Source organism: Stomoxys calcitrans, chromosome 1 (assembly GCF_963082655.1).
Source record: "Stomoxys calcitrans chromosome 1, idStoCalc2.1, whole genome shotgun sequence".
NCBI classification, from domain to species: Eukaryota; Metazoa; Arthropoda; class Insecta; order Diptera; family Muscidae; genus Stomoxys; species Stomoxys calcitrans.
In genome coordinates this window covers 51,097,328-51,123,933 of record NC_081552.1, presented here as the reverse complement: position 1 = coordinate 51,123,933, position 26,606 = coordinate 51,097,328, and the positions used below count along the sequence as shown (strand labels likewise).

The 26,606-nt window shown below is 42.1% G+C and overlaps 1 protein-coding gene across 1 annotated transcript in view; it reads left to right on the top strand.

Annotated features, from left to right (window-relative positions):
- The window catches only part of LOC106093470 (zinc finger protein 136-like), an 84,579-nt gene extending 58,239 nt beyond the window's left edge, over positions 1–26,340 (top strand). The window contains exons 3-4 of the mRNA XM_059366406.1: positions 24,763–24,940; positions 25,001–26,340. Of these exons, the coding sequence (XP_059222389.1) occupies positions 24,815–24,940; positions 25,001–26,329 (1,455 nt within the window). The 5' untranslated portion in view covers positions 24,763–24,814 and the 3' untranslated portion in view covers positions 26,330–26,340. The remainder of the gene's footprint in view (positions 1–24,762; positions 24,941–25,000) is intronic.
- Positions 26,341–26,606: the final 266 nt, after the last annotated feature.

The following is a 26,606-nucleotide window of genomic DNA, read 5'->3' as shown; positions in this document are numbered from 1 at the left end:
TTGGTATTGTAAATGGGCCATATCGGTCCATGTTTTGATATAGCTGCCATATAAACCGATCTTGAGTCTTGACTTCTTGAGCCTCTAGAGCCGGCAATTCTTATTCGATTGGAATGAAATTTTGCACGACGTGTTTTGCTATGATATCCAACAACTGTGCCAAGTATGGTTCAAATCGGTTCATAACCTGATATAGCTGTCATATAAACCGATCTTGGGTCTTGACTTCTTGAGCCTCTAGAGTGCGCGATTCTTATCCGATTGGAATGAAATTTTGCACGACGTGTTTTGTTATGACATCCAACAACTGTGCCAAGTATGGTTCAAATCGGTCCATAACCTGATATAGCTGCCATATAAACCGATCTTGGGTCTTGACTTCTTGAGCCTCTAGAGTGCGCAATTCTTATCCGATTGGAATGAAATCTTGCACGACGTATTTTGTTATGATAACCAACAATTGTGCTAAGTATGGTTTAAATCGGTCCATAACCTGATATAGCTGCCATATACACCGATCTGGGGTTTTGACTTCTTGAGCCTCTAGAGTGCGCAATTCTTATCCGATTGGAATAAAATTTTGCACGACGTGTTTTGTTACGATATCCAACAACTGTGCCAAGTATGGTTCAAATCAGTCTATAACCTTATATAGCTGTCATATAAACCGATCTTGGGTCTTAACTTCTTGAGCCTCTAGAGGGCACAATTTAATTATATGTTGGAGACCTGTGTAAAATGTCAGCCAATTCGAATAAGAATTGCGCCCTTTGTGGGCTCAAGAAGTAAAATAGAGAGATCGATTTATATGGGAGCTGTATCGGGCTATATACCGATGCAGACCATAATAAACACGTATGTTAATGGTCATGAGAGAATCCGTCGTACAAAATTTCAGGCAAACCGGATAATAATTGCGACCTCTAGAGGCTTAAGAAGTCAAGATCCCAGGTCGGTTTATATGGCAGATATATCAGGTGATAAATCGATTTGAACCTTATTTGGCACAGTTATTGAAAGTCGTAATAAAATACGACATGTAAAATTTCAGTCAAATCGGATAAAAATCGCGGCTTGTACGTTCTCAAGAAGTCAATTCGAGAGATCGTTTTATATGGGAGCTATATCAGGTTCTTGACCGATTTGGACCGTACTTAGTTGTTGGACACTACGTGCCAAATTTCAGCCAACTTGGACAAAAATTTTGTCTCCATGGGCTCAAGAAGTCAAATCGAGAGATCGGTTTATATGGGAGCTATGTCCAAATCTAAACCGATATGGCCCATTTGCAATCCCCAACAACCTACATCAATGCTAAGTATCTGTGCAAAATTTCAAACGGCTAGCTCTGCGCGTTCAACTACTATCGTGATTACGACAGACGGGCGGACGAAAATTGCAAGTTCAAATCAGAATTTCGAGATGACCAAGAACATATATACTTTATGGGGTCCTACATCAATATTTGGAGGTGTTACAAATTAAATGACTAGATTAGTATACCCCCATCCTATTGTGGTGGGTATGCAAATATTGGGTTTGGAGCAGCAAACTGAGATATAAAATAAACTTTTACACGTTAATAAATTAAATTATAGTTCAGCAGTGCTTTAAATTGGAAATAAAGTGTTCATTCATGGTATTTCACAACTTCTAGCATCTTTTTATTTTTATACGCACCACCGAAAGATTGTGGTTTATTCATTTTGTCACTCCGTTTGCAACACATCGAAATATCCATTTCCTACCCTATAAAGTATATATATTCTTGACCAGCTTAAAAATCTAAGCGTGATTTCAACCGACAGGCATGGCTAGATCTAGATATGCCTGTTGGTTGAAATCACGCTACAGTTTTTAAAAATAGAGATATTGACCTGAAACTTTGCACAGATTTTTTTTTTCCATAACCAGTTTAAGTTCGAAGATGAGCTATATCAGACTATATCTTGATATACCCCCCATATAGACCGATCCGCCGATTTAGGGTCTTAGGCCCATAAAAGCCAAATTTATTATCCGATTTTGCTAAATTTGGGACAGTGAGTTGTGTTAGGTCCTTTGACATGCTTCTTTAATTTGGCCCAGATCGGTCCAGATTTGGACATAGCTGACATATAGACCGATCCGCGGATTTAGGGTCTTAGGCCCATAAAAAGCACATTTATTATCCGATTTTGCCAAAATTTGGGACTGTGAGTCCTATTAGGCCCATAGAAATTCTTCTTCAATTTAGACTAGATCGCTCCAGATTTGGATATAGCTGCCATATAGACCGATCACTCGATTTAAAGTCTTGCTCCCATAAAAGGCGCATTTATTGTCCGATTTTGCCAAAATTTGGTACAGTGAGTTTTGTTAGCACCTTCGACATCCTTCTTCAATTTGGCCCTAATCGATCCAGATTTGCATATAGCTGCCATATAGACCGATTTCTCGATTTAAGGTTTTGGGCCCATAAAAAGCATATTTATTTTCCGATGCCGCCGAAATTTGGGACTGTGAGTTGTTTTAGGCCCTTCGACATTCTTCTTCAGTTTGGCTCAGATCGGCCCAGATTTGGATATAGTTGCCATATAAACCGATCCCTCGATTTAAGGTTTTGGGCACATAAAACGCGCATTTGTTTTTCGATTTCGCCAAAATTTGGGACAGTGTATTGTGTTAGGCTCTTCGACAACTTTCTGCAATTTGGCCCAGATCGGACCATGTTTCGATACAGCTGCTATGAGGCATGAATTATGCATTTTCACCGGATTATGACTATAGGTGGTTTACATATATGCCCGAGGTGATGTGTATCCAAAGTTCGGCCCGGCCGAACTTAACGCCTTTTTATACCCTCCACCATAGGATGGGAGGTATACTAATTTCGTCATTCTGTTTGTAACTACTCGAAATATTCGTCTAAGACCCCATAAAGTATATATATTCTTGATCGTCGCGACATTTTATGTCGATCTTGCCATGTCCGTCCGTCTGTCCGTCCGTCCGTCCGTCCGTCTGTCTGTCGAAAGCACGCTAACTTCCGAAGGAGTAAAGCCATCCGCTTGAAATTTTTGAAATCCGATTGGCATGAAATTTTGCACAACGTGTTTTGTTATGATATCCAACAACTGTGCCAAGTATGGTTTAAATCGGTCCATAACCTGATATAGCTGTCATATGAACCGATCTTGGGTCTTGACTTCTTGAGCCTCTAGAGGGCGCAATTCTTATCCGATTTGAATGGATTTTGGCACGACGTGTTTTGTTATGATATCCACTAGCTGTGCCAAGTATGATTCAAATCGGTCCATAACCTGATATAGCTGCCATATAAACCGATCTTGGGTCTTGGCTTCTTGAGCCTCTAGAGTGCGCAATTCTTATCCGATTGGAATGAAATTTTGCACGACGTGTTTTGTTATGATATCCAACAACTGTGCCAAATGGGGTTCAAATCGGTTCATAACCTGATATAGCTGTCATATAAACCGGTCTGGGATCTTGACTTCTTGAGCCTCTAGAGGTCGCAATTATTATCCGATTTGCCTGAAATTTTGTACGACGTATTCTCTCATGACCATCAATATACGCATTTATTATGGTCTGAATCGGTCTATAGCCCGATACAGCTCCCATATAAATCGATCTCTCTATTTTTCTTCTTGATTAGCTTACATTTTACACAGGTCTCCAACAGGTTCCAGGTATCAATTACACCACAATTAGTTCGTTTTCTTCCACATGTCGTATTTTTGTGAAGACTGCCATAATGTTTGTCAAATTGTTTAATTTTGGGAGTCCCCGTTCGAAGGTAAGCTATTCGTATCAAAATGTAGGAATTTTGAATGGATCAATTAGGTACCCATTGTATATTTCCTTCCATCTGTACCCACATGCAAAATTTTAAACCTCTAGCTCCATCTGTAAATGGTACCAAAATGTACAATAAGTGAAGTAGATTATTTAGTCACCCATAATTTGTTTCCTAGTTGTACCTACATGCCTAATTTAAAACCTCTAGCCCCATCTGTAAAGAAAGTACCAAATGGTACCAATTTTGGTGCCAAAATGTGTAAATTTTTAACAGATCTTTTATTCACCTAACATATATTTCTACATGCCAAATTTCTGACCTCTAGCTCCATCTAAAGAACGTACAAAATGGTACCAAAATTTGCGAATGGTGAATAGATCATTTGGCCACCCATCATATATATTTGAGTTGTACCTACATGCCATATTTCAGACTTTTAACTCCATCTGAACAAAAAGTACAAAATGGTACCAATTTTGGTACCTACATGTTCGAATTATGAAAAAAATCATTTGGTTGCCCATCATATATTTTTTAAATTTTACCTATTTGCCTAATTTAGACCTCTAGCTCCATCTGTAAAGATAGTACGAAATGGTATCAATTTTGGTACCAACATTTACGAGTTTTGAATAGATCATTAAGTCACCCATCATATATTTCCTAGTTGTAGCTATATGCCATATTTCAGATCTCTATCACAATCTGTAAAGAAAGTACCAAATGGTACCAATTGCGGTACTAAACATACATTTTCTCTCACTACCAGTAATTATACCCTCCACCATAGGATGGGGGGTATACTAATTTCGTCATTCTGTTTCTAACTACTCGAAATATTCGTCTGAGACCCCATAAAGTATATATATTCTTCATCGTCGCGACATTTTGTGTCGATCTAGCCCCGTCCGTCTGTCTGTCGAAAGCACGCTATCTTCCGAAGGAGTAAAGCTAGCCGCTTGAAATTTTGCACAAATACTTCTTATTAGTGTAGGTCGGTTGGTATTGTAAATGGGTCCATGTCGGTCCATGTTTTGATATAGCTGCCATATTAACCCTTCTTGGGTCTTGACTTCTTGAGCCTCTAGAGTGCCCAATTCTTATCCGATTGGGATGAAATTTTGCACAACGTGTTTTGTTATGATATCCAACAACTGTGCCAAGTATGGTTTAAATCGGTCCATAACCTGATATAGCTGTCATATGAACCGATCTTGGGTCTTGACTTCTTGAGCCTCTAGAGGGCGCAATTCTTATCCGATTTGAATGGATTTTGGCACGACGTGTTTTGTTATGATATCCACTAACTGTGCCTAGTATGGTTCAAATCGGTCCATAACCTGATATAGCTGCCATATAAAACTTCTTGAGCCTCTAGAGTGCGCAATTATTATCCGTCGTATTTTTGTGAAGACTGCCATAATGTTTGTCAAATTGCTTAATTTTGGGAGTCCCCGTTCGAAGGTAAGCTATTCGTATCAAAATGTAGGAATTTTGAATGGATCAATTAGGTACCAATTGTATATTTCCTTCCATCTGTACCCACATGCAAAATTTTAAACCTCTAGCTCCATCTGTAAATGGTACCAAAATGTACAATTGGTGAAGTAGATTATTTAGTCACCCATAATTTGTTTCCTAGTTGTACCTACATGCCTAATTTAAAACCTCTAGCCCCATCTGTAAGCCCCATCTGAAAGTACCAAATGGTACCAATTTTGGTGCCAAAATGTGTAAGTTTTTAACAGATCTTTTATTCACCTAACATATATTTCTACATGCCAAATTTCTGACCTCTAGCTCCATCTGAAGAACGTTCCAAATGGTACCAATTTTGGTACCTAAATTTGCGAATGGTGAATAGATCATTTAGCCACCCATCATATATATTTGAGTTGTACCTACATGCCATATTTCAGACCTCAAACTCCATCTGAACAAAAAGTACAAAATGGTACCAATTTTGGTACCTATATGTTCGAATTATGAAAAATTAATTGGTTGCCCATCATATATTTTTTAAGATTTACCTATTTGTCAAATTTAGACCTCTAGCTTCATCTGTAAAGAAAGTACGAAATGGTATCAATTTTGGTACCAACATTTACGAGTTTTGAATAGATCATTAAGTCACCCATCATATATTTCCTAGTTGTAGCTACATGCCAAATTTCAGACCTCTATCACCATCTGTAAAGAAAGTACCAAATGGTACCAATTGCGGTACTAAACATACATTTTCTCCCGCTACCAGTAATTATACCCTCCACCATAGGATGGGGGGTATACTAATTTCGTCATTCTGTTTGTAACTACTCGAAATATTCGTCTGAGACCCCATAAAGTATATATATTCTTCATCGTCGCGACATTTTATGTCGATCTAGCCCTGTCCGTCCGTCTGTCTGTCGAAAGCACGCTAACTTCCGAAGGAGTAAAGCTAGCCGCTTGAAATTTTGCACAAATACTTCTTATTAGTGTAGGTCGGTTGGTATTGTAAATGGGCCATATCGATCCATGTTTTGATATAGCTGACATATAAACCGATCTTGGGTCTTGACTTCTTGAGCCTCTAGAGTGCGCAATTCTTATCTGATTGGGATGAAATTTTGCACGACGTCTTTTGTTATGATATCCAACAACTGTGCCAAGTATGATTCAAATCGGTCCATAACCTGTTATAGCTGCCATATAAACCGATCTTGGGTCTTGACTTCTTGAGCCTCTAGAGTGCGCAATTCTTATCCGATTGGAATGAAATTTTGCACGACGTGTTTTGTTATGATATCCAATAACTGTGCCAAGTATGGTTCAAATCGGTCCATAACCTGATATAGCTGTCATATAAACCGATCTTGGGTCATGACTTCTTGAGTCGATATTTTTTGTCTGAATATGGATTGATATTTTTCCTATCAATATTATCGGCAAAGTTAAATTTTTGGCAAAATTTAACGAAAATAAGCGATCGTACACTGAATGTATCCTATAAGATACATTGCGCTATAGAGGGCGCAATATTCATCCGATTAAGCAAACATTTTTTACATTTATTTTATACAATTACGAGCTGACCCGGGCTCGCTCCGCTGCGCCTTCTTTTATTTATCAAAAAATTTAGTACCCTATTTTCACCACGGGATCATTGTGCACCATCTTCGAAAATTTCAAGAAAATCGGTTCAGCCGTTTCTGAGTCTATAAGGAACACACAAACATACAAACAAATAAACAAACCTACAAACAAACACAAATTGATTTTTATATATAAGATTTCTCTCATAATTTCAACTGACTTTATTGAATTTGGTTTTATTATGTCTGTGGGTTGATATTGCTTGTTTGGAAATCGATCCTCGATTTTCACTTCTAATTTCGTTTGGGTCAAAATCGGGTCAGATCTTTCATCCGATTTGACCCTTTAAGGCTGTAGAAGCCACAATTTTGGTTCGATCTTTACCAAATTTGATACGAAAGGCTTTCTTTGACATCACAATATGTGTTCAAAATTTTAATAGTAAAAAAAAGTAAAACTTTTAAAGCGGTAGTAGCCACAATTGTCACGAGTGTTTTATTTGATGTTTCAATACGTATGCCAAAATTTATTGAAGTGGAATCAGATTAAGATATAGCTTCCCTATATATATTTCATATGAAATGGCCTTTTAAGGCTGTAGAAGCCACAGTTTTGGTCAGTTCTTTACACAAGTTTGCATGAGATATTTTATTTGACGTCTTAACACGTGTACAAAATTTGATGAAAATCGATTCGGATTTAGATATAGCTTCCATATAAATCTTTCATCCGATATGGCCTCTTAAGGCTTTAGTCGCCACAATTTTGGTTCGATCTTTATAAAATTTAGCGTAAGGTGTTTTATTTAACGTTCGAGAATGTGTGCTAAATGACATCAAAGTCGGTCCAGATTTTGATTTATCTCCGATATATCTTTCATGTGGCCCTTAAAATCTTTAGTAGCGACCATTTAAGTCATATAAAAAAAATTGCAAGGTTCTATTTAGTTTTTCAATAGGTATGCAAAATTAAAGTCTAACTAGATTTCAACATAGGTTTCATGTACTGTAAGTAGTATGTATTTAGACTCGGTGGCGTAGGGTATTACATAGTCGGCTCAGCCCTGCTTTTGCCTTCCTTACTGGTTTCTTTTCATTATCATCCTTTTGCACCAGATGTCTTTAAGTCAAAATTTCTATCCATCCGCCCTATACAAAGTTCACCCATGTCGTACCTTTTTGATATTTTTTAATACCTAAATGTAAAAAATGTAGTACCTAAATGTAAAAATTTACAAAGAAAGTACCAAATTGTACCAATTGCGGTACTAAATGTACTATTTATTTCTCCCGTTTCCGGTACGATTTTACAAAATTTTTTTACCAAACCTTATTTTTTCGTCGCGCTCTTTACTTTGATCCAAATAACATAATTCTGGCCCTTTCCGTGCACGCTGGACAAATATATACCATTTCGTACTTTTCGGTAGTTTTTAGTACATAAACGTACGAATATCACCAAATTCAGCCTTACCCCGGGCCAATGACCCAAGACCAAAATCCATGCAAAATTACATAATTCTAGCTTTAGCCGTTTGGGCTGGGCGATGATCAGTCAGTCAGTAGCGTAACTCTTTTAAATGTGTAGATGTACCTGTTGTTGTTGTAGTAGCAGTGTGTGGTACACTGAGGCGGCAGCCCTTGCCGATGAAGGAATTCATCGGGTCAATCCGGTACATACAACCGGCTGCCATGGGATTGATAGATGTACCTACTTTCTATTGGGTTGCCCAAAAAGTAATTGCGGATTTTTCATATAGTGGGCGTTGACAAATTTTTTCACAGCTTGTGACTCTGTAATTGCATTCTTTCTTCTGTCAGTTATCAGCTGTTACTTTTAGCTTGCTTTAGAAAAAAAGTGTAAAAAAAGTATATTTGATTAAAGTTCATTTTAAGTTTTATTAAAAATGCATTTACTTTTTTTTAAAAATCCTCAATTACTTTTTAGGCAACCCAATATATAAATGTGAATTCCTTCGGAATCTTAACAGCTGTTAAAACTTAAAATGCTTGTATATCCTAAAATTATAATTACTAGTTCAACCAAGTACGCTTCGCTGTGTCTTCTATAAGAAACAGAATAAAAATTAACTTACGTTTAAAGTCTAAATTTCTAGGTCTCATGGATGTATCTTGACTTCAATTATACTCCACATTGTTGGCATACACAACTTGCCAATACCTTTCGGTTGTATGCAGTGCATATATCAAAAAAAATTAAATTGTGCAGTTGCACATGCACTTAGCCCAAAATGTTTGCATACCAAATTTACATACTACAATAGGATGGGTGTATTAATCTAGTCATTCCGTTTGTAACACCTCGAAATATTCGTCTAAGACCCCATAAAGTATATATATTCTTGATCGTCTCGATGTTCTGAGTCGATCTACCCACGCCTGTCCGTCCGTCTGTTGAAATCACGATAGCGGTCGAACGCGTAAAGCTAGCCGCTTGAAATTTTGCACAGATACTTATTATTAATGTAAGTCGTTGGGGATTGCAAATGGGACCAATATAAACCGATCTCCCGATTTGACTTCTTGAGCCATCTCAAGCCGCAAGTTTTGTCCGATTTGGCTGAAATTGAGCATGTATTGTTCTGTTACGACTTCCAATAACTTTGCCAAAAACGGTCCAAATCAGTCCATAACCTGGCATAGCTCCCATGTAAATCGGTCTCCCGATCCATCTTATTCGGTTCCTAGAAGCTTTAAGCCTGTAGAAAAAATGTAGAAAATAAATGTAAAATGTAGAAAATAATTATGCCCTTTAACTAAATTTATTTTGTATAAATTTTTAGCAGAATCCATGGTGGTGGGTTCCAATATTCGGCCCGGCCGAACTTAGTACACTTTTACTTGTTTTTTATCCCCACCGCCGAAGGATGGGGGTATATTCATTTTGTCATTACGTTTGCAACAAATCGAATTATCCATTTGTTTATATATTCTTGATCGTTATAAAAATCTAAGACGATCTAGCCATGTCCGTCCGTCTGTTGAAATCACGCTACAGTCTTTAAAAATAGAGTTGAAACATTGCACAGATTCCTTTTTTGTTAATAGGCGGGTTAAATTCGGATATGGGCCATATCGGACTATGTCTTAATATAGCCCCCATATAAACCGATCTGCCGATTTAAGGTCTTAGGTCCCTAACCTCCACATTAGTATCCGATTTTGCTGAAATTTGAGACAGTGAGTTGTGTTAGGCCACTTGACATCCTTCTTCAATTTGGCCCAGATCGGTCCAGATTTGGATATAGCTGCAATATAGACCGATCTCTCGACGTTAGCTTTTGGGCCTAAAAGGAGCATTTATTATCCGATTTCGCTGAAATTTGGGACAGTGAATTGTGTTTGGCCCTTTGACATCTTTTTTAATTTGACCCATATCGGTCCATATTTTGATATAGCTGCCATATAGACCGATCTCTCGCATATTTTATACGATTCCGCTAAAATTTAGGACAGTGAGTTGTGCTAGGCTCTTCGACATATTTTCTCAATTAGGCCCAGATCGGTCCAGATTTGGACATAGCGGCCATAACTACCGATTTTTCGATTTAAGGTCTTAGACCCATTAAAGGCGCATTTTTTGTCCTATTCCGCTGAAATTTAGATCTGTGAGTTGTGTTAAGCCCTTCGATATCCTTCTTAAAGGTGGCCCAGAACGATCTGGAGAGGAGAGTCTCAGTGAGGAGTCAGGTGACACTGGCTCTTAATTAAATACTGAGTGCCAATCATACTCGAGATGACAAGGCCAGTTATTGGCGCCTTCAAATAACCAATGGCCAACATCAGTGTCCGTTCCCTGGTTAGGGGCGGCTGGCGGCGAACGTCGGATCTTGGAGCAAGCGGGCAAGCGGCTCGCCACATTTGTGCAATCCCACAAAACCAATGCGGTTGGGGCGCTGGGCCAGCAACCCGCCCCCGGAAAACTGGGAACTACTATGAGAAACAAAGGAATAGTAAAACGGACCCCCCCAACGTTGACGACCCACGAAAACGAAATAAAGGACCATGATTTGCGGATCTGCACCTGGAATGTCCGCACTTTTTATAGAGAAGGTGTAGTATACGCGCTGGCGGATGTATTAGAGAAGTACAAGGCAGATAATACCGCCTTACAGAAAGTGCGATGGACTGAGAATGGCGTCACTACAACACCAAACGGTGACGAACTATACTATAGCTGCCATAACACAAGGCATGCATTTGGCTGTGGATTTGTGGTTAGTCGGAGACTGAAACACCTTGTCTCCAGCTTTACTCCGGTGGATGAGAGGCTAGCCACAATCCGCATAAATGTGAAATTCTTCAACTTCAGCATATTTGTGCCCATGCCCCGACGGAAGACAATGTATATTTTCTACGAGCGCCTAGAGAGAGAATATGACCGCTGCCCCGCCCATGATATTAAAATCGTTCTGGGAGAATTTAATGCAAAGATACGAAAGGAAGACATTTTTGGTCCAACAGTCGGAAAGCTTAGCCTCCACGAGATAACGTCCAGTAATGGGTTAAGGCTGACAGATTTCGCCGCGGCAAAAAACATGGTAGTTAGAAGCACCAGATATCAACATAAAAATATTTACAAAGCCACGTGGCTGTCACCCGATCAAAACACGAGGAACCAAATTGATCACGTTGTGATATATGGAAGGCATTCATCCAGCGTGTTAGATGTACGATCGATCTGTGGAGCGAATATAGATTACTTTGTTGCAGCAATGGTTCGCACCCATTTGAACATGGGAAGGAAAGTACGATCTGACACTGCACGGAAGCTGGACATTGAAAAGCTGCAAACACAACAAATGGCAGCGGCATACTTCACTCGTGTAAAACCTAAAGGCAATGAGATAATTGGCCCCTATCAATGCGGCTTTAGTCCGGGTAAATCCACCCTAGACCAGATATTCACACTGCGCCAAATCCTGGAAAAGACCCGAGAAGGACAAATCAAGACCTACCATCTCTTTGTTGACTACAAAGCCGCCTTCAATACACCTTTACGTTCAAAGGTATTTCAAGCCATGTCTGAGTTTGGTATCCCTGATACGCGTTCCTCAGTAAAAATATAAAAGAATCTCTCCGAACCATTTAATACCAAACGAGGATTCAGACAAGGAGACAGCCTATCGTGTGTTCTCTTTAATATTCTGCTGGAGAAGATTATACGAGATGCACATGTGAATAATCACAAGAGAACACATGCTACCCGCCTATGCCGACGACATCGATATCATAGGTCGGTCACCGGAAGTAGTAACTGCAGCCTTTGAAAGAATCGAAAGAGAGTCAGTGAAAATAGGTCTGGTAGTAAATGGAGATAAGACGAAATGGATGGTTTCAACTGCCAAAAAGCCTTGCACAACGGAACAGATAAAGAAAATGGAGAAAGATGGGAACCACAACTTGGAGACAGTCAGTGACTTTATCTACCTCGGCACTGCCGTAACTGAAACGAATGACACCAGTTTTGAGATTAAGCAAAGAATAATACTGGCAAACAGATGCTACTTTGGACTAGGCAAGCAGTTTATAAACAAGGCCACCTCTCGACAGACGAAGATTACACTATACAAGACACTGATACTACTCGTGCTGTTATATGGTTCTGAAGCATGGGTACTTGTGAAAGCAGGTGAGGCAGTGCTTGGAGTATTTGAGAGAAAGATTCTTCGTAAAATATATGGACCAGTTTGCGGTAATGGAGAATATAGGCGACGTATGAACCACAAGCTGTATGATCTGTTTGACGACGATAGCATAGCTACACGCATCAAAATACAACGGCTGCGTTGCCTAGGTCATGTTGTCAGAATGGATGAAGAAGCTCCAGCAAAGAAGTCTTTTGAAGGCAAACACGGTGGTACACGCAAACCGGGAAGACCAAAAGCCCGATGGAAAGATCAAGTGGTGGGAGACACCCCGAAACTTGGAGTAAGAGATTTTAGAATGAACGGAAAAGATCGAGGCGCTTGGAACGCTATTCTACGTTCGGCTAGTAGAACAAATATACTGTCATAGCCAATTAAAGTAAATAAGTTAAGAGGCATATAAAACAAAATTAATAAGAGAAAGACAAGACAAAAATTGAAGGGATCGTGTACCCTTTAGAGAGATTTTGTATAATTGTATAAGAATAGAATATGAGCGTAGATTTGTATTTATTAACAACTAGATTAAGTGATGAAAGACAATGTGAAATATGAAAGAATAAATTGAAATGGAAATTAAATTTTCATTTTTGAGTGTGTGTAATGATGGTAGTTAGGTGAGCAAGACGGACAATGGACTGATCTAAGACATTTATGGGGTAAGTTGCGGTATAATCGTTCCATTCGGGGGCTATAGAAAAATATTGATTTTGATTTGACTGCTGTAGCATGGAAAGGTTAGGATGGTCAAGGGCTACAGTACAGTATTACCGCGGACTTTGCCTCACATAGTCACTAAAGAATCCACCCATGTCCGACGAGCTAGTTCGTGCTGAATGCAAGCGTACACGTTTTAACTAGTTTTCAAATTTTTTAAGTGTAAATAGCAAATTTGTCCCTGAACATTCCATTAAGCCACAGGGTCAAACGAGAGTAAAATCCTGTTAGATTTACTAGACCAGTCCTTATGGTGTTTTATGCAGGCACCTGCAATGTTGGTTTAATCCTGCAGGGCTCTAACCCCGGGTGAATTCAGTCGACCAACGCCCCCATACACAGCCGAAGCTAGCATGAGTACCAATTCGAGTTCACATTGTTTGGACATGTCCTACCCCTTGGTTGGGAGCAGAGCACTATCCAAACTCTTGCCGTTTTATGGGTCACGGCACCCGGTTGAGTACAAGCAACTTCACACTGAGCATCGAAATGCCCTTCCTGCGTTTTTAGGTGAAAAACCACAGCCACCACGTTGCTTCCAACTGTGGCCTTACCATTAGTCAGACTGCTACCGAGATTCTAGGGGCTCCTGACTCCCGTAGTACCAGATTAAGGGCTCTGGTCAGACCAGGTAGCCCTCCTCCTCTACTTCCAATTGAACTCCAAACAGTTCCGGACTGGTCGCCCATTCTTGCAACGTCATCCAATTTCTACCCAACCCGTGTAATTAGCAGAACTACTGAATGTTAAGAAACACGACATACAAATGAAAATTTTGGCCATGAACATTCCACTAAGGAACAGGGGCAAACTTTCAACATTTTATCACCCAGATTATCATTTGTAAAGGACCATTCCTAAACAATAAGAATAGTATCCGAGAAAGTTTTAATATTTCACTTCGAATCGCAGTGAAGAGCTATAATATACTTTTCACCTAAGTGGTCCCCCGTGGGGGAGATTTACTAGACAAGTCCCAATGGTATTTAATGCAGGCACCTGCCGCGTTAGCCTAATCCTGCATGACTCAATCCCGGGTGAATATAATGCGCCCACCAATGGCCCACACATAGCCTCAGCTATGAATGGGTACCAATTCGAATTCACGCTGTTTGGGCGTGTCCTCCCCCTTGGTTAGGGGCGGAGCACTATCTAAAACTCCTTCCGATCTATGGGTCACGGCACCCGGTTGCAATGCAACTCCACATCGAGCTTGCGATCTACCCGCGATTTGGGTCCAACCACAGCCACCACGTTACTCCCCACTGGGGTCTCACCATAGTCGGGCTGGGATCGAAATCCCAGGGGCTCTCGAATTCCGTGGTACCAGATTATGGACTCCGATCAGACCTCGTAAGGATTTACTAGACACGAATGTCGTGTTTAACGCAGATACCTGCCATCACGCCCCAAACCTGCGAGCCCCAAGGGTGAATACAATGCGTCTACCAACGCCCCCACATGTGGTAACCCACACATAAGTACCAATTTGATCCCACGTATTTGGACGTGTTCACCTCCTTGGTTAGGAGCGGAGCACTACCTAAAACTCCTTCCGATCTATGGGTCACGGCACCCGGTTGAAAATGCAACTCCACGCCGAGCTTATGCTCTACCCGCGATTAGGGTACCACAGCCACCACGTTGCTCCCCACTGGGGCCTCACCATTGTCAGGCTGGAACCATAGTTCCAGGGGCTCCTGACACCCGTGGTACCAGATTAAAGTCTCCGGTCAGACTTCGTAGCTTTAAAAGACTACTACCAGTTGAAACCCAAACAGTTCCGGACTGGTCACCTGGATGAGAAGAATCGCCCTAAGCCGACCTCAAGCCAGCATACAAAAGTAGGCATCAAATATACAACTGGACAATATACACAAACAGGACGTGGCAGGCCTCACGGGCTACGCCACATATATCAGCATCAACAAGGGACTTCACAATCAACGCGGCCACCCTCACGGGTGACTGAACACAACCACAACAGCTAAGGGAACCAAGAATGGGCAAATGCCGCTGCATCAACATGGGCAAGGCAGGTGCCAGGCCACATCATGCGCTAAATCACACGGTCGCGCCAGTACAGCAACACCTCGTTATGGATAACTAGCGTGTATTCATCCCTCCACTATGTCTAGTCCGCCTCCTAAGAAATACTTCCTGGGAAAAGGTGGCCAACCTTGCAACAGTCGTCTCGTCCTCAAGGGCCCTACTGAAATCCCACACCACCTCGCTCCTAAATCTCTAATGTCTGCATAGTACGGGCATCCTGTCAGTACATGCCTCCAGTCCTCAGGTCTTCCACAGTCGCACAAATCAGTCGCGGACAAGTTCTTCTGATGCAAAAATGCATTAAAGGAACCATGTCCCATCAGTATGAAGCCCAGACTTAGGCTGAAGCCAAAGTCCGGGCGGTCTCGTACGAACGTCGCGTCACGAACAAATTGGTAAGTCACTCGACCATTGTCACTGTTCGTCCCTCTAGTTCTCCACCTATCATCAAGACGCTCCAAAAAGAGTGCCTTGAGCAGCCTAACATCCTCATCTGCAAGCTCGAAAGCGGTGAGCCAATCCTCACGCACTAATGGAATTTCCTTTTTCACACTATACAAAATGGCCATGTAACTCACGAGTAAATCAAGCGGGGGCGCGCCAAGCAATACCTGTAGTGCATCTGCCGAAACAGTCCTACACACAGCCAAGCAATTGCCACCCTCTGACAAGAGAGGATCTTCTTTCGTCCTAAGACAGTCACAGCAACTCCGTGCCATATAGGCGCGCTATAAGTTGCGCAAGCAACAAATAGACCACCATATATGGACCGAACAGCGCGACGACTAAGACCCCAATCGCTTCTCAGAACACGCTTAACCATACCGGCTACTCCAGTCATCTTCTTCTTCACCCGATCCAAATGGACCAGGAAACTCATTCTCTCCAAAACAGTCACTCCCAGATATTAACAGATCGAATCGTGGGTGGACGATTCCGCGACAAGATGCCCTTGAGCAGCATTGTCACGGTTTTGTCCGCGACGTCAACACCAACACGATCGCTCCATTCGCGCTCAATGCCCATTGCAATCTCAACACGAGTTTCCAGAGCAAGTCTGGAATCTCCTTCTACCAGGATGAGCAGGTCATGCGCATATGCGCTGATTTTAAAGGACTCAGCGAGACGTCCCAGCAGGGGATCCATCATGAGGTTCCATATATATGGAACACAGATGGAGCCCTGAGGGCAGCCACGCTGAATATCCTTCCAAACCGTATCGTTAGCACCAACCACGCAAGCTCTTCTATCACGGAGTAACTACGCCAGAGAGAAAGTTCCCGACAACCTATTTCGCCTAACCTCGTGAGTACACTACGCCATGATAGGTAATCAAACGCGCCTTTGAAATAGACAAATATGCCAAGGATATATTTGGCGCTCGATTCTCTCACACATTTCTGCACATGGACTAGAACCCTGTTGCCCACCGCGCAGGCACACGCGGTATACCTTGCCCCATGGATCATCTCTGTTGTCCTGTACAAATCTCCTAAAGTGATCTTCCTTGCTCCTAATCAACAGTTGCTTGTACGTCCTCAAATTGCTAAGGTAGTCGTTTCGGTGTGCGACAAGATCCTCAGCATTGGAACTTCTGGCTCTTTGGAATCGCTTTCTCAGACGCCTGACGTTCTGCCGCATTATTTCCAGCTCACGGGTCCACCACTTGACCTTACTTGGTTTCGCCTTTAGACGTTTGCCTAGGAGCGCATCATTCACCGCGCTCATCCACTCGTCTACCTTAGCAATTTGGTCATCTACGGTCAGTGCCCTAAAGTCATCTAAAGACAACGCTGATGCAGTCTCCCCAAAACTTTCCACATACAAGTCCCAGTTCACGTCTCGATCTTTCCAGCACCTGGATCGTTCAGTCATAACCCGAGTCCGTCGATCCCTGGAAGAGCCCATAACCTCAATCGGATTATGGTCACTTGAGCCCCATTCGTCACAAACCCTCCACCTAAACTGGTAAGCAGTAAATGCTGCCCAATTTGCAGCCATAACTTCAATGTCACTAACGCCTGAAGGCCCATCAAAGGTATACTTCGGGCTCGGTATGTTCAACACACCAACGTCATTCAAAGTCAATCATTCGCCGAGCAACTGCCCACGATGGCGATTCTCATGACCGAGTGCTGGGTCATTTTCGAGAACCACATCGGGGAGGTTGCGTTGGCGTCTAAACTTAGGATGAGCGGATTGCTATTCGCAAGTAGTAGCACCGTATCCATATATCCAAGATAGGGCTCCAAGTCGACGCTAAACCTACAATAGATGCTAGCCAAGAACATCTTACCATACCGCCCTTCTTCACAAATGCAGACTCCCCACTGGCTAACCACCGTACAGTCGATGTCGCTGTCATGTACAATTATCGCAGAGTCACCCCCGCTGTCAGTAAAGACTCACATCCCCCCGGCAATCCTACAACACTACCATCCACTACATACGGTTCTTGTACCAGCTCGACCGAGCAACCAGTGCTGCGCATGACATGACCCAACTTCTGCGTAACCGCTCTAGACCGCTGGCAATTAAATTGAAAAAATTTAATTTCCATGACGATCCTTAGCATAGCGTTCGCCCTAGCCGCCAAACCAGCATAAATTGGACAGGCCGCGGAGATCATCATGTGATCCACCGGCAACCCCTTAAGCGCACAATTTCTACAATGCACGGGGTTCGGACACGCCGAAGCCACATGTCCGCCCAGTCCACAACGGCGACAAACATCACCCTGCGTGCGGCAGGGTCGAAACCCATGAACCGATGGCGTGCGAAAACCGCATGCTGCATCCGGGTGATGAAGCGGAACCACTTCGCATACACGCCCTCCTCGCACAACTTATCTGACACCCTTGGAGTGCACTCCAGGGTGAAATTGGCAGTGCTACCCTCCGGCTTCCAAGGCGCGGAAGCCAGACGCACCGACCGACGATACACCTCCTCGCTCATCGTCGCCTTCAGGTTGAGGGAGTACAACTCTGCGATGAACTCATCAGGAGTTATGGCAGCAGCATATCCGCTCCCTCTCAGCCACCGACGGGGTGCGGATAACCGGCCCGCCATCCCGAATCGGCCGGACACCGTGAACCCTCACACCAAGTGTGGGGCCCACCTCCTCTACCACCTTCTTGACAACCTCCGCCGATCTTGTCACCGCCTTCGCCTTGCCCTTCACCACCACCGACCACGTCTCCACCGGCTTAGCGCGTTCACAGCGGGGGCAACAGGCGGACGCCCCCCCACCAACGCGTCGCGACCAGCCATCGCCTCGAACGCCGACAACTTCCCCTTAATCGCCTCGTTTTCCAGCATCATACTCCCACTCACCCCAGCCTCATACACCGTACCCACCAAGGCATCTGTCACCTCCTTCATCTCCCCTACTGTGACCCCTTGCCTCCCCAACGGTGCAAACACCCGCCTGCGAGCCATACTTTCCCGCTGCTCTGCCTTCCTCAGACTCGATGGCCCCCCACCTTCACTGGCAACACCAGCTGTCGTCGTCCTCCGACTGCCAGATGGCAATTCACCACCTGCCACCACCTTCCCCCCCTTGGCAACCGGCACACCAGGCGAACCCAGTTTCAGGCGCTTCCCATCCTCGCCTCAACTCTCACTGGACAACAAGTCCACCGACTCCTTCCACATCATTCCAGCACGAGCCACCGACGAATCGGTGCTAATGCCACCATCCGACGTCCCCCCACCTCTTACACTCCCCTTCTTCCCCTTGGTCCTCTTAACCATTGCAAATCTTATCCAGCTTCTCCGTCTACCACAGACAGAAAGTCTGCCATTACACAAAAATAAATGCATTGGAAAAGTACAGCTAATAAGCAGGGTTGTCGAACTTGGTTAATGTGGTAATTGTATCGTAGATGCGCTTTCGCAATTAAATACGATTCAAATACAACATACCAACGCACGACCCTTGAAGCCATCACACCCTAATATGGTTGAAAAGCCTTCTAACCAAAGACGAAACGCGTCCCATAGTGGTTGGTGTGTGTTGCTATCGTTGGCTTTCCTTTTCCATTTGCATCACCGATCATTGAGCTCGTCTCGAAAGAGAAACAAACAAAAATTGTAAAATTTAATGATCTCGCCCTAACAGGCAAAAAACTTAAAAAATGATATAACTATTTTTGTTTCGTTTCTCTTTCGAGACGAGCTCAATGATCGGAGATTTTCTTTGCAAACGGAGAAGGAAAGCTAGAGATAGCAATACACACCAACCACTGATCTCCTGAGTGACATATCCTGGCAAGCCGTCATCTCTTTGGGGTCAGACCACCTCCCCATAATTCTCACCATCGATCGACCACCCGACTTCATAATCTCTGAGCGCCGGACGTTTATCAATCATAAGAAGGCCGATTGGACTGGTTTCAGAGAGTATACCAATCGCCGCTTCAGTGAACTGCCACCCCCCTCTGATGTGCTAGGTGCCGAGAGGAAATTCCGAGACATCATTAGCGCAGCAGCCGCTCGCTTTATACCAGCCGGTCGAATACCCCAAGTGCAGCCCAATTTCCCAGCGCAAGCAGTGATACTCGCAGACGAGCGTGATAGGATTCGTGGTATGGACCCCACTAACCCCAGAATCAACGAGCTGAATCTGGAAATAAGCAGGGTAGTCAACGAACAGGAACACTTGGAGCAATGTAACTTAGGTACCGGTGTAGGCAAAGTGTGGTCTACTGTTCAGTCACTCTCGAACCCCGGTAGACGGGATGACAGGACCTCAGTCACTTTTGGCGAAATAACCGTGACTGATCTAAGAGATGCGCCAGGTTGTTCAACCGTCAATTTATTGTGCATCCCGAGACAGGCAGGGCAAGGAGGAGAGCCACTTGCCGTATTCGTGGTCTTCGATCCGATGAACAGCCATCACAATTTACCGTGGGCGAAGTTACGAATGTCATCCGTGGTGACAAATCATCTGGATTCACCTGGAGTTGAGAACCTTACTAGTGTCCTCAACCTGTCTTTGAACACTCTTATAGTTCCCGATGTATGGAAAATGGACAGAGTGATCCCGCTACTGAAGCCTGGAAAAGATCTGAGTTTGGGGGAGTTGTACAGACCGATCTCCCTTCTCTCACCAGTGGCAAAGACGCTTGAGACATTACTCCTTCCGAGCCTCGTAGGAGAATTTCCATTCGCCGAGCATCGACATGGATTTCGAAGACTGTACAGCACAACAACAGCTTTGCATGCCATCACCGCACACATTTGCCGTGGCTTCAATCAGCCCAGGCCATGTGATAGGACGGTCTTCGTGGCACTGGATCTATCGAAGGCATTCGACACGATTAGCCATGCCAAATTATTCGAGGACATCGCCAACACGTCGCTCCAGTCACGCTTGAAACGCTGGGTCGCGAATTATCTGTGTGGTCGCCAGTCATTTGTGGAATTTAGAGATAAGAAGTCGAAGTACCGTAGAGTGAAACAGGGATTTCCCCAAGGTGTTAAAATCCAGGCACTGTTAAACCTCTACCTATCCTCCATTACACCCCCTTCAGACGGCATAGAGATCGTATCATATGCGGACGATTGTACGATCATGGCATCAGGCCCCCCACCCATTGATGACATCTGCGATAGATTGAACGTCTACCTCAACGAACTTGCCTCATCTTTCGCTGCTAGAAATCTGAAGATATCCGCCACCAAATCTTCAGCCACATTGTTCACTAGAAATGCGCGTGAGTTGAATACTGAGCTGACTGTGATGGTCGATGGAGAAATGATTCCGACCATCAAGTGTCCCAAAATACTTGGCGTTACATTTGGCAGCTCTAACATATTCTCCCCACATAACACAGCAATCTGCGATAAAGTCAAAAGTAGAAACAAGGTCCTCAAGTCACTTGCTGGAAGCACTTGGGGTGCAGACAAAGAAACCTTGTTGACCACGTACATAGCAATTGGCCGGTCTGTGATAAGTTATGCAGCGCCAGTGTGGTCTCGTCAACTTTGTGACACGCAGTGGATCTGTCAGAATGCCGCCCTTCGAACTGCGACGGAGGGCGTTCTCATGTGGACCACCTCCATCAGGAGAAAAAGATCCTATCAGTGCGAAGACATAACTACATGCTGTCTATGCAATACCTTTTGGGCTGTTATCGCAGAGACCATCCAAATCATCATCTTGTGGATAGATATCCACCGCCCACAAGCCTTAAGGTGGATCTACATGATCTAGAGCGTGAGGTTCAGCGCTACAAGAGAGAACCTCTAGATCAAGCGGTATACCAAGCAGGTCTAAACAACATTCATGCAGACACGGTAGCAATTGCGGTAAATGGCTACCGGGTGAATGTAGTCCTTGAAGAACGACCGCCTGCCATTGCACCTGAAGAAATTGGCCTCCCCCGGCAAACCAGAATAGTTCTGGCTCAATTACGTTCCGGCAGATGCAGCCGCCTCAACTCCTACAGAGCAAGGATTGATGCCGAAGTTGTTGTATGTTAGGTCCTTTTTAAAAATTCAATAACTAAAATGCTTTTCATGAATTTAGCAGAAATAACATCTGTTTTTAGAAACTAATTCAGAATCTCTTTGGTTTGACAGATTAAAAAAAAATATTTTTCGATGGGGTAATACCCAACAGTCATTTACCCATGGAGAATAGAGATTGGTCTGAACCAGCACTATCCAAAATGGTCCGAACTGGACCACATTCGACAAAGGAGTGTAGAGGTCTACTAAAACTCACTGTTTCAAGTTTCGTCGAAATCGGATGAAATAAGCCTCTTTTATAGACTCAAAACTCTATTTTGGGAGATCCGTCTATATGGAAGCTATATCCAAATATGGTCCGATTTGGACCACCTGCAAAGGTGTAAGGTTCTATCAAAACTCACTGTTTCAAATTTCGTCGAAATTGGATAAAAAATATACAATTTTTTTATGAACGATATGTTGGGTGTGAATGCAACCCAAGCACAAAAAGTAAACTCAAATTCATAAATATTTTTCAAGAGTAGGCAATAAATAAGTTGTATCGAAGGGAGCAAAAGACGATGTTGTTTGTTCTAAAAATAGACCAATTGTATTTGTTTACTTTTAGCTGTGCACTTTATAAACAAGTGGTTGGTGAAGTTGGTATCTAATGTGACTAGCAAACGAGAGGACCCATGTTCAAACCCCACTGGCGGCAAGAAGTAAAGTTATCACTAATATGGAGATATGGTAAACAATAAGAGATTAATAAAAATACAACAATATTTAAATGTAAAAACAACGGCAATTTGTTTTTAATTTAAGATCCAATTATATATTATTATATATAATTGGATCTGTTTATATCTGGGACAAATTTGAGATACAATTATATCCAATTAAATCGAATTTGATACAATTAGATCCAATTATGTATTACCATTTTGGGATCCAATTATATCGGATGCCAGATATAATTGGATCAGATCATATCAACTTTTTTTTTACTCAGGATATTGGTTTGTTATGAGCTAGAATTGTTAAGAATTAATTTTGAAATAACTTATTTTCCTTGCCGAATAAAACAGTTTTCAAAACATTTATTTAATTCTAAATTTCATTGAGGCATTATTTAATTTTTCAAATTAGGGCTTTATTTCACTATGCAATAAGTCCCCATACTTGGGGCTTTGTTTGATTTTCGATTGGGATGTTGCCTCACTTCGCTGCCGCCTTATTTAATTTTTATATATTCATTTTGTCATTCCGTATATTCATTTTGTCATTCCGTTTGCAACACATCGAAATATCCATTTCCGACCCTATAAAGTATATATATTCTTGATCAGCGTCTAAGACGATCTAGACATGTCCGTCCGTCTGTCTGTTGAAATCACGTGACAGTCTTCAAAAATAGAGATATTGAGCTGAAATTTTGCACAGAGTATTTTTTTGTTCATAAGCAGGTTAAGTTCGAAGATGAGCTATATCGGACTATATCTTGATATAGCCCCCATATAGACCGATCCGCCGATTTAGGGTCTTTGGCCCATAAAAGCCACATTTATTATCCGATTTTGCTGAAATTTGGGACAGTGAGTTGTGTTAGGCCCTTCGACATCCTCCGTCAATTTCGCCCAGATCGGTCCAGATTTGGATATAGCTGCCAAATAGACCGATCCTTAGATTTAGGGTCTTAGGCCCATAAAAGCCAAATTTATTATCCGATTTTGCTGAAATTTGAGACAGTGAGTTATGTTATGCCCTTCGATATCCTTCGCTAATTTGGCCCAGATCGGTTCAGATTTGGATATAGCTGCCATATAGACCGATCTCTCGATTAAAGGGTTTTTGCCCATAAAAGACGCATTTATTATCCGATATCGCCGAAATTTGGGACAGTGAGTTATATTTGGCCCTTCGACATCCTTTGTCAATTTGGCTCAGATCGGTGCAGATTTGGATATAGCTGTCATATAGACCAATCCTTCGATTGAGGGTCTTAGGCCCATACAAGGCGCATTTATTGTCCGATGTCGCCGAAATTTGGGACACTGAGTTAGGTTAAATCCCTTGACATAGTTCTACATTATGGTACAGATCGGTCAAGATTTGGATATAGCTGCCATATAGACCGATTTATCGGTTTTAGGTTTTGGGGCCAGAAAAAGCGCATTTATTGTCCGATGTCGCCGCAATTTGGAACAGTGAGTTGTGTTGGGCCCTTCGACATACTTTTTCAATTTCACTCAGATCGATCAAGATTTGGATATAGCTGCCATATAGACCGATATCTCGATTTAAAGTCTTGGTCCCGAAAAAGACGCATTTATAATCCGATTTAACTGAAATTTGACACATTGACTTATGTTAGGCTTTTCGACATCCATGTTGTATATGGTTCAGATCGGTTTATTTTTAGATATAGCTACTAAAAAGACCAATATTTTGTTAAACATAATTGAACATTGACTTGTACTTATTAGTATATGGTCCAAATCGGATCATATTTCGATATAACTGCTATTGGAGTAAGGTATGTAAATTTCACTGGATTTTGATGAAAAGTGCTTTACATATATACCCGAGGTGGTGGGTATCCAAAGTTCGGCCCGGCCGAACTTAACGCCTTTTTACTTGTTAATTTTGGGGTCTTATTTTATTATGAAATAAAGCCCCATTTTTGGGGCCTTATTTCATAATGCCGGGAAATTTCCATGAATGGGAAAAATGGCTCTACGACCCGAGCTAGCGAACAAACTCCATGGTAGATTCAAGTGAAACTATAACATCTACTCTTTCTACTTCCAGTTATGTATGCGAATAAGCTTTCAGTAGGGGTACAGAAATGTATATGCATACATAATAGATCAGTAGAGCACCAGAATTCTACACCCGTTGTCTTCTGCAATGCTCACTGCCTTGTTTCTCTTTATTGTAAATAAAAAAACATACACTTACACTTGTTCAATATTTGTTCTATCTTTTCAAGCCACAGATTCCCAATCTGCCGAAAATCTCGAATTTTACCATAAACATCAAAAATGGCTTCCACATTGAAAAAATGTCGTTTGTGTCTCGAATCAAAGGGAGATTTTTATGAACTCTTTGATTTAAGTGGCACAGGCAATAGGTGGCATGATCTGATTTCGGAATATTTTCACCCAAAGGTAGATGAAAACTGAAATTGAACGATTGTATTCCAACCCAACAATTTTGAATTCTTTTAGATTGTGGACATGACTAAGGCCTGCCATCTTAAGACCATCTGCAAAGAGTGCCAGAGTAAAATATGGGAATTTTATATGTTTCAAGAGTTAGTCCAAAAGTGTCAAATATATCTGAATACAACAGAATTAGTAGTTTCGGTGGAGAAGTGTGCTGATGAAGACGATGTTGACTTGGGAAACAATGAAAAACTGAAAAATGCAGCTGATAAAAAGGCGCTGTCCCTTATTATACATTCGGCTGAGGACGAGACTCAAATTAGTTTCGAAGTGTCAAAGTTTGAAGCGAACTTTCTAGAAGATATACAACCTTGTGTTGATCAGACAAAGTTAGAAATAGTCGATGTTCATATGGATGCTGAATTTTTATCAAAGCAAGAAGTCTCAAAGCTTGAAGCGACTTCTGAAGAGAAAATTAAACCTTCTATTGCTCAGCCAATGATAGAAGTAGACGATATACCATCAGATGTTGAATTTATGTCCGAGAACGAGGAACAAAAGAATGTGGATAATGTCGATGTATCGGAGTTTATCTCTAAGAATGAGGGGAAAGAGCGTAGTGACGGTGTCAACGATGGCGATGAGATACCATTAGTGGATATATTCGATTACAAAAAATTTGATGAGCTTCAAGCTATTTGGTTACCCGATATACAGTGTGTCTGTTGTCCTCTTTCTTACCCTAATTTCCAGCTATTGAAAGATCATTTCCGTCTCAAACATACCAATAAAGAATTTTACATTTCATGCTGTAAACGTAAGCTGAAAAGTCGACGCCAATTATGCGATCATTTAATGGTGCACAGTGACCCCAAGGCCTTCTGTTGCAAGGAGTGTGACAAGCCCTATAAATCTACTGAGGGCTTAAAAGTTCATATGAAACACATGCATGCAGTCGATATGAAATTCGGAATAACCAAACAAACACAATCGCTGCCGGAACTAAAAAAGACTGCTGAAGGCAAGACAGTATTTGTTTGTCCTCAATGTGGAGGTGTTTTTCAAGCGGAACATCTCTTTAAGCGCCATCATTATAATGTACATACAAGGAAGCCCAAACGTGAATGCCAGGTGTGTGGAAGACTCTATAAGACTTCAACTGCCTTAAAAGCCCATATTGCCTCACACTCCGAGAATAAAAAACGTAATACAATAAGTGAGCAAGTCACTTGCTTGGAATGTGGTGTGATGTTTATAAAGAACATTTCCAAAAACTCTAGGAGACTACGTAGGAATTCCTATTGTTATAAGTGCTTTAGTTGTATTAGTAAAGCAGCAAAGCACAACGCTCGCCTGAAGCTAGCAGAGGATATATTGAAGTCAGACACCTGAGATACTTTTTGGCTTGCGTTTACTGCCACGTGTACCAAGTGAAGGATATTGCAAAACACTTCCCATCATGAGTTGATATATTTAAGGAGTTACAAGCATTTTCAAGTTTACAATAAAGAATTCATAGATTGCAAAAAAACCTTAATATTTTTTTTTTCAAAACTTTGGATTTGTGGCGATATTTCATTAATATTTGAAATCGTTGAGGGTGAAGGATGAAGAAATTTGGGTATTCAAATCTCTTCATTCCGTTTGTAACACCTCGGAAATATGAAAC